The sequence below is a fragment of the Solanum tuberosum genome, unplaced genomic scaffold, assembly GCF_000226075.1.
Source record: "Solanum tuberosum cultivar DM 1-3 516 R44 unplaced genomic scaffold, SolTub_3.0 scf00373, whole genome shotgun sequence".
Classification (NCBI taxonomy): Eukaryota; Viridiplantae; Streptophyta; class Magnoliopsida; order Solanales; family Solanaceae; genus Solanum; species Solanum tuberosum.
Window position 1 is genome coordinate 260,151 of NW_006239310.1, and position 9,638 is coordinate 269,788.

The 9,638-nt window shown below is 33.1% G+C and overlaps 1 protein-coding gene across 2 annotated transcripts; it reads right to left on the reverse strand.

Annotated features, from left to right (window-relative positions):
• Positions 1-2,135: 2,135 nt before the first annotated feature.
• On the reverse strand, positions 2,136-8,163 carry LOC102599659 (eukaryotic translation initiation factor 5B). 2 transcript variants are annotated; one of them, XM_006362232.2, is made up of 11 exons: positions 7,218-8,163; positions 7,008-7,062; positions 6,543-6,642; positions 6,191-6,434; positions 5,536-5,589; positions 5,292-5,431; positions 4,535-5,102; positions 4,296-4,404; positions 4,113-4,162; positions 3,150-3,290; positions 2,136-2,567 (listed from the first exon to the last, which is right to left on the reverse strand). In XM_006362232.2, exons 1-11 carry the CDS (start codon positions 7,944-7,946, stop codon positions 2,322-2,324), a joined length of 2,436 nt encoding a protein of 811 aa, XP_006362294.1. In that variant the 5' UTR covers positions 7,947-8,163; the 3' UTR covers positions 2,136-2,321. The 2 variants fall into 2 exon arrangements, with proteins under 2 accessions (XP_006362294.1, XP_006362293.1); XM_006362231.2 differs by having other exon boundaries at positions 6,191-6,437.
• Positions 8,164-9,638: the final 1,475 nt, after the last annotated feature.

The following is a 9,638-nucleotide window of genomic DNA, read 5'->3' on the forward strand; positions in this document are numbered from 1 at the left end:
ATCAAATACAACTCTATTCACCTTCTTTCTCCTTCTTGGCTTAACTCTCTCTTTGTTGGACCTCTTCTTCATCATCACTGAAAGCATCTGGATCTGTTTCAAAACTGGCAGCTTCATCTGAGGGATAATAAGGCTCATCACCAGCTAACTTGCCTTCTAAGTTATTTCTATTACCACCTGTAGATTCATCATACCCAGCATCTGGCCCTTTTTTTCTGTTCCTAACTTGACATGATCAGGCAATGGAGCTCTTTCTCCCCTTTTCCTTCTCTTTCTTTTACTCTTTTCCTCCCTAAAACTTCTTAGTTCATCATCTACATCACTCCCATTAAATCCTTCATTTAATGATTCTCTATCTGAATCTTGTTCATTAGAAGGATGGACACATGGTCAGGAATTGGATCAGAGGATGGATGGACAAGGTCAAGAGTTGGATCAGTAGAAAGATGGATAGGGGTTAGAGTTTGATGAGTAGGAGGAGGAGTATTTGGAGCAGTGAAAGAGTGTAAATGAGAAGATGTATTTGAATTGAAAGGGGCAGGGGCATAAGCAGGGGCAAGGTTTGAGGCATTTTCTTGGGCCTCATGTGTTGGTTCTAATTCAGCATCAAAAGATGTTTTAGGCCCACTGTTTTGAGATGCTCCCTCACCTACTCCACTTTCCCCATATTCCAATAAAGGTGGGACCAAAACTGGATCAGCAACAAAGTGACACACAAAACAGTCCAAAATATCTCCATGACTCAAACACTCAGCAATTAAAGTAGTATCATAGTTAGATTTGATTTCTAACATAGCAGTACTTCTAGAAAGTTTCACATACAACACACATTGTCCAGGTTCATACCCCAACTCTTTCAGACAATCTCTCAATTCAAAATAAGATAACCTATCTATATCAACATCTAAAAACTCATAAACTCCTCCACCATGATATGGTTTCCCCTTGTATCCCTTTTTCCAATCTTAATAACACCACCGTGATAAAATCTCAAAGTAATCAATTCAAAAGACATTTTAACCTAAAAATAATGTTATCAGTTGACCCTCAACAACAACGACAAAACATATACAACGACAAAATTCATACAACAACAAAGGGGAATCATGTGAATGAAAGACGACATACAGTAAACTTGAAAAAAAAGTAAAGACGAAATAACCCTAAGCTAAAAGTATGAACTATGAAGTAACCCTAGAAATAGTTTGACTGACCTTTCAGATATGGAGAAGACAACAAACTATGAACGATGAACGCCTCGATTGTACCCACCAAACCCTAGTAACCACCGATTTGCTTCCACCAAATGATGAACACCTCAATCGACAACACACCAATGTTCTTCAAATATAACAGTGAAAACTTGATTAGATGGTTAAAACTACAAGGATGCTTCAAAAACACCACAAAATCGAAGAAATCTTTTAGCTAAAATTAGGATTTACAAATGTATTTTTTTTATTAGGTTTTGGTGTTCTTAGAGAAAGGAAACGGGTGGGTGAAATAAATAGACTAAGGTAAAATAAAATGGATTTGGGTGAAAAGAAACAGGCTTGGGTCAAATGAATCGGATTGGGGTCTTTTATTACGTGGCTTAACTAGGAGGCGAGTGGCTCTCACTCTAGGCATAATGTCCTGGGTTGGGTGACGAAAGGGGGAAATAAATATACTTTTATGTACTTAAGGTGTGTAATAGGTCACCCCATTAGTTAAAGTGTGTAAACGACTTTTGGGTATACGTTTAGGGGGGAATTTATGCCTTTTGCCTTCTTTTAAAGTTCAGTTCATATATGTCATTTTCATTCGACAAGATTAATCCATTTCAATATTTGTTAATTGAAATAACATAAATGAACCAAACTTTTAATAGATGACATATATAAACTTTTTCTCAAAGTTTGGTGACACATTTGAATCTTTTTCTTTAGAAAAATGATTTTTATTAATAACATGGCCTAATCATAATTGACCACTTGTAAGAATTGATTTTGCAAAACCAAATTCATTCTTAAACAAAAATGACATAAATGAGTAAAATTTTTAACGAATAATATGTATAAACTTTCTCAAAATTCAATGACATATTTGAGTCTTTTCCTTTTTCTTTCTTTTTTTAATGTAGTAATTGGAGTTAATTAAATTTTGGCTTTGAAAAAGTACAGTTTTGGTGCCGCACTTCTCAAATAAGTATTATTCACACACAAAAAATGTCGACTGGCACTCCTCACTGTTTTCAGATGACTCACAACACTCTTCCGTGATTTCTGGAGAAAGAGAAAAGATAAAAGGGAAAACACAAACAAAATCAACTATCTAGTGAACTATATTTTCTCTTCTGCCTTGGACCTCTTTGAAACTCTAAGATCAGCAAGGAGAGGTTTAGGAAGGTCAAGCAAAACATCTCGAGAACAGACATTAGATGGTGCTGAAGATCGCTTTAATATCCCAAATAAGGGAGCAGCAGCTGATGTTCCTGCAGCAGCATTTTTACCTTGACTACTTGATTTGGCTTGGAAGCTTCCAAACTTAGTTGTACTATTTCTGTTTGGAAGGTTTTCTTTCACCACCTGAAACAAAGAACATCAGTAAAATCACTGAATATCTTTGCAAACCAATATCCATTTTATAGTATTAAATGAATAAGAACCATACAAAAGCAAGCCATGCTATGATTTCTTATAGTGTTAAGTTATTTAGACTATTGAATATGCATTTTCAATTAATGCTAACCTTTTCTCATATCTTGTTTCTTAACTTCTGGGGACTTTCTACTTCTTACTAGGAGAAAAGTCAAATATCCTCCAGATAGGCATACTTATCCCACTGGAAATTGTGATCTACCAAGATTCTCACTGTATACAGACATGGAAAAATATAGCATATGCTAGAGTTGGATTATATGATGATAGTGGTTGAGGAGCAGAGAGATGGGTAGAAGGGAGGGGCTTATCAAATGTGAATAATAATAATGGAGGAACATGAGCAGCACAACAACAGGTAAGTCAGGTCTCATTCCCCAATCATTTGATGAAAATAAAAAGAAATCAAAAAGATCATAGTTAGAAGCATTACAAAACTACAAAATAGTTACTATATGGGTGATCGCAAAACATCAGATGCACAAATTTGAAACTTTCATGAAGATTTACCACATCTGAAGAATCCTCTGACATTGACATTGAGCTTCGGCTATTGCTGTCATCCCGTCCAAAGATGAAAGAACGAACTACAGTTGAACTTTGTTTATGGGATGATGGAAGATGATTTGTAACTCGTCCAAGAAAAGAGGACTACAGAGTAAAACAATCAGCAGATGTACACTAAGTATTAGTCATACAATGTCTAAACAAGGAATAGAGATAAAAAGAAATAATGAGGAAAAAGAAAAAGAGCTATGCAATAGTTGGACCATAGAACTTGAATATAACTGGGGGAAGAAAACTGGTGCCCAATTGCAAGGCCTTAGTGTACCAAATGGTACTTGTGCAGTTGTGCTAGGATGCAAAATAAATGAAAATATATTCCCCAGATACAGCTGCACCAACATGCTATTATCTGGTAAGTATAGAATGACATTGAGGTCCATAGTTAATCACTTCTCGAATCCCAAATCAGCAAATGGATACAAAAATAAGCTAGTTTCTTAAAATAGAGTAGACTCCAATCAAATGTGATCCTAAAAGTTTAAGTGAATGTTTCTTGATATCTTTTTATTCATGGATAAATTACACCCAACCTAAGTTTCATGTTCCTAGTTACAAAAGTAAATTAAGGGGTGTTTGGACATGTTTTTTTTAAGTATCTTACAAAGCTAAAAGTCATAAGTTGAGACTATCCAACTTTTGGTTTTTAGCTTATTTGTACTTTTTCAGTCTTAAAAGAAGTGCTTAAAAGCTATGTTGCTCAGACTCTCTAAAAATATTGCCGCACTTGTGTCGGATCCTTCAAAAATGCACTACTTTTGATGGATCCAACACACTCGATGAAATTTTGAAGAGTCCGAGCAACATAGCTTAAAAGTACATTTCATCTTTCCAAACATCTCAAAAAAAAAAAAAAAAAGAGGGTACTTGAAATAAGCCAATCCAAACACCCACTAAGACAAATTTTACCTTCAAAGAGCTTTTCTTCTTTTGATCCCCTAGCACTGTATCAAAGAACGCTGCAAAGTTGCAACAGCAATGAAAGGTAAGGAAATAATGCTGACAATTAAAACATAATAAAAAAGTACTTCACCATTCTTTTAAAAAAATCATACTTAAACAAGTATTTATAAATGTTGGGATAACACCTACAGGATGCTTTTGGTTTTCTCTTATCCGGCATAGTATTAAGCTTCTTTATAAGTCCAAATATCTCACTGGAACTTTCATCCTCAATAGGCGACGCTACAGTTGTAACCTCCTGTTTCGTGTTTAGTAAAGCTGAATAAGTTATCAAACAAAATGAAAGAAAGTGTTTGTTAAAGCAAAGAATATAACACAAAAGGTTAATGTGATGTGTCAGTGTGTCAAATCTAACATTGCAAACTCACAGAGTTATAAAGTATGCGCTGCTTGACAACCCTCTTTTCAGTTTCCTCGTCTTCATCAGATAAGAATATATCATCTTTATCCACAAACATCTGGACTATTATTTGCTTTGCTTTTTTTGAACTCAACCGAGTAGAACTCTTAGGTACTGCATCCATGTCAGTGATGCCCTTGACCTCTTTTTCACACTCTTCGCTTTCTAGTTCATCATCAACCGACATCATCTCTTTTTGTTCTACACCACATTTTAACCGTTGCAGCAAATTTTCAGTTCCAGCTGCATCCTGCTGCTCAAGCCACTTTTGATGAAGTTCATTCCGCTTTTCAATATCAATTTTCTTTTCTTTGTAATCAGTGGCAATAATATCATGGAGTTCAGCAGAATCATCAATATCATCATCATCTTCATTATCACCAAACCAGATTAGGTCATTATCACTGTCATCTTCTTCCTCCGCTTCATCATCAACAAATGCTTTAACAGGGTCTCCCTTTGGAGAATTGCTGCCGCCGCCACCTTTTATATACGGACTAATATTCTCCTTGTCATTATCCTCCTCATCTGATGAACTTTTAAAAGGGAAATATTTTTATTTTCTGAAGTAAATTGCAAGAAAGATGCTGACTTGTTTTAGCATAAAATAGACTTTTCTGTTTGTGGATATATGATTCTTTGCAAAAGAGAAAATAGGAGCTTTTCCAGCCTAGGTTGCAGTAAAATTAGATTTGCATACATAGATACTTTCCAGAACCAATTACCTTTCATCTGGAGGGACAGAATCAAACTTCAAGTTCAAAGCAAGGAGAGACGGTGCCATTACTTCTTCTGAAGGACTAGAGGCCAGGTCATCAAGTATCTCATCCTTACTGCCAGTTGGTTCAGAATCATCAAATAGATCCTGACAAATTGAAAAAGCTCCAGCATTCAGATTTTCTTTGGCTATTTGCAAACCTGGTGTTACTAATAATAGCTCCCTTTTTAATAGAAAAGATAAGAAACTACCTGAGTGTCATCAACGGGAGCTCTAAATACAGCATTGGGCCTTTCATCCAAAGCCTGCAGTGAGATAATAGCAGCAGCACTTAGCAATTCATAATCTTATTCAGTTTCAAATGCCAATCTCTAATGTTTCTAGGTTCTACCACAGTTCCAAATACCATCAATATAGATTGCAGACTTCAGGCAGCATATTGACAATCTTTAACCTGGATGAGGTTGAAAAGGTACGGACTCCATGTCAATTCATAGCACAATTATGGCGTTAGAGTTTAAAAGGCACGGGTCACATGTACGCTTAGTCAAAACTAGATTTGGTTCCAAAAAAATCTGGTTAAAGTTGGTCTCTTTCCCTGAGTCATGCCTAGAAAACAGTTTCTTCCACTAACAATATCCAGCACCTACTTCAGCCAAAGAAGGAACTAGACAAAAACTAATTCGATGTTACATTTCAACAAAAGTTACAAACAGCTCACAAAAGTTAAATAAATGAAACATGCTTATCCAAATGATTGAAAAGTAAAGGCCTTAACCAGTTCTCAAGACACTATTTGAAGTCCAAGTTAAATTCTATTACAGAAACTACCTTCAACTCAATTGTGAAAAGGAACGACATCCAGACCAGACACAAAGCTGAACTCAATGCAGCAATTTCACTTACCATTTCATCAAGAACAATTTCACTGCTTCTCTTTATTGGAGGTACTGAAATTCCATCAATATTGGAGGTTTCTGTAGTCCTACCCATTTCGGTGCCATGTGCATCCACTTTCCCTTCCGTCTCTATTTCCAGTTTGTCAACTCTCTGCTCTTCAGAATATGCACTCTTTGCGTCTACTTCCATTGTAACCTCTCTCAAAGCACTAAACTTGTGAATGGAATCGTTGCTGATTAGCATCACGGTCCTGCTAGCAAAATAACATAGAAATGTATAGATAAGAAGTGAGAAACCACAACCTATAAAGATTTTTTTAATAAGACACATATTTGCTTAAATGTCAACTACTACCGACTTTTTCGAGATTTCAAGCTTCCTTTTCCGAATCTTCTCCAGCACCGAGGATATTGGCTTATGTACAACTGGTATAGGCTTAAATGTTGCATCATTACTTTCTGATCAAGTTAGGAAAAATAACATGTGAGTTCCATGATGTCTGACACAGTTGGTACAAGCACACATTTTCCATTAGAAAGAAGATCTACTCCCTCTATCACAATTTATATGACACTATTTTAAGAAGCTTCAAAATGGTTGACACCATTCTATTTCCATACAACTTTAGCAAGTTCCAAAAATCCAAATTTATTAAACTATTCCAATCTTTCAACTTTAGTATAAGTTTTCTTCATCGAATCAACATTTCAATCATACTTTCATAGTTTATTCAACTATCACTAACATAATACAAATGAAAAATTAAACTTTCGCATCCAATCAAAATTGGACAGAGGAAGTACTAAAAACAGTATATACAGACCTCGCAATAATCGCTGAGTATCAACATGAAGCTGCCGACAAAATGCTTTATTTTCCTGTATGTCAACAAGTAAATCCAAGAATGTCAAACTAACATATGCACATGCAAGCATTAGCACAAATTACAAAGTTGTGTATACATAAATAAACCACAACAACTATGCCTCAAGATAGACGATTGAGTATCAGATATTTTATCTGCTCAACAAACCTTTTCTTCTCTTCTTTTGTTCGAAGCCAGTTCTTTAGACTTCACTTCTCTACCAATGTCACCTTTAGATCTCTTCTTCTTATTTTTCTTTTTGTCATCTCCTTCATCTAGTTGTAATCCCAATTTCTCCATATTCATATCCCCAATCACTTCGTCAATTCCCCCAATTTCTTCATGAATCTCTTTTGTCACATCACCAGATACCAAATCTTCCCCAATTTCTCTACTTTGTTTATGTTCTTTGCCATGAGACTGATCATCGTCCTCACCAAATTCTAGAGATCTTTTAACCTCTTGGCACTGCTGACCAGAAACGAGAACATCCTTGTCATCAAAGTCCTCACTATGCTTCTCATCAGAAACAGGCTCTAATCTGATCTCAATTTCGCTGTTTTGTAGTGATAGGAGTTCAGTAGAATCAGCAGAATCTTGTTGGGCTTCCCTACTATCACCGCCCTTTTCCTCAGAAACAGATCCAACTCTTATCTCATCCTCGGTGCCCTGTGATGAGACAGGTTCAGGTTCAGTTGAATCAGCAGAATCTTCTTCTAAAGCTTCCAATTTGGAAAAATCAACCTTAGGAAAGTCAAAGACGTCGTCTATTGGGGGACGATGTTGATTTTTGGAGGCTGCTAGAGCTTTCTTTAAACGTTTGAACCTCGGACGTCGGACCTCCGGCGAAACGTCCTTCGGCATGTAAAAGGACTGATAATCGTCATCGCTTTCCATGAATCAGTTGGATCAAAATGGGACTGAGAAATGGAGATGAGGGGATACTGGATGTGTGAAGAACAAAAAAGTGGATCTTATTTGTGAAATGATGAAAGTGGGGAGCGGTAAAGATTGAAATGGAGATTAGGGTTTTAGCGCCAAATAATTCGAATTTTCACCAAAGATTACCGCCAAATGGCTGAATTTGTGCTTCCGCCGCCTACTCCTATTTGGAAACGGTGTTGGCCATATAATTACTTGGTCAAAGAATAATCTATATATATATAATAGGAGAGGTGTTAACGCCTACGTGTCAACACTATAAAAAAAATAGATTTTTATATTAATTAAAAATTATTATTAATTACATAATAATAATTACTATTTTATTTTTAAATAATTTTTAAATTAACTTTTAATTTCAAATGTTTATGGTTCCTTTTTTTTGGAAAAATATTTTTAACTATCTTTCCACAACCTCCTTATTTATAACAAAATAAATGCATACAATAATAATAATAATAATCTATATATATATAATAGGAGAGGTGTTAACGCCTACGTGTCAACACTATAAAAAAAATAGATTTTTATATTAATTAAAAATTATTATTAATTACATAATAATAAATTACTGTTTTATTTTTAAATTATTTTTAAATTTCAAACGTGTATGATTCCTTTTTTTGTGGAAAAATATTTTTAACTATCTTTCCACAACCTCCTTATTTATAACAAAATAAATGCATACAATAATAATAATAATAATCTATATATATATAATAGGAGAGGTGTTAACGCCTACGTGTCAACACTATAAAAAAAATAGATTTTTATATTAATTAAAAATTATTATTAATTACATAATAATAATTACTATTTTATTTTTAAATAATTTTTAAATTAACTTTTAATTTCAAATGTTTATGGTTCCTTTTTTTTGGAAAAATATTTTTAACTATCTTTCCACAACCTCCTTATTTATAACAAAATAAATGCATACAATAATAATAATAATAATCTATATATATATAATAGGAGAGGTGTTAACGCCTACGTGTCAACACTATAAAAAAAATAGATTTTTATATTAATTAAAAATTATTATTAATTACATAATAATAAATTACTGTTTTATTTTTAAATGATTTTTAAATTAACTTTTAATTTCAAACGTTTATGGTTCCTTTTTTTGTGGAAAAATATTTTTAACTATCTTTCCACAACCTCCTTATTTATAGCAAAATAAATGCATACAATAATAATAATAATAATCTATATATATATAATAGGAGAGGTGTTAACGCCTACGTGTCAACACTATAAAAAAAATAGATTTTTATATTAATTAAAAATTATTATTAATTACATAATAATAAATTACTGTTTTATTTTTAAATGATTTTTAAATTAACTTTTAATTTCAAACGTTTATGGTTCCTTTTTTTGTGGAAAAATATTTTTAACTATCTTTCCACAACCTCCTTATTTATAGCAAAATAAATGCATACAATAATAATAATAATAATAATAATAATAATAATAATAATAATAATAATAATAATAATAATAATAATAATAATAATAATAATAATAATAATAATAATAATAATAATAATAATAATAATAATAATAATAATAATAATAATAATAATAATAATAATAATAATAATAATAATAATAATAATAATAATAATAATAATAATAATA

Coding starts and splice junctions, on each gene's coding strand:
- LOC102599659 (XM_006362231.2), bottom strand. CDS start 7,946: ATGGAAAGCGATGACGATTATCAGTCCTTTTACATGCCGAAGGACGTT. Junction 5,590..6,190: donor AAATTGTTCTTGATGAAATG/GTAAGTGAAATT, acceptor ATCTCACTGCAG/GCTTTGGATGAAAGGCCCAA. Junction 3,291..4,112: donor AGAAGAAAAGCTCTTTGAAG/GTAAAATTTGTC, acceptor TTTACTCTGTAG/TCCTCTTTTCTTGGACGAGT.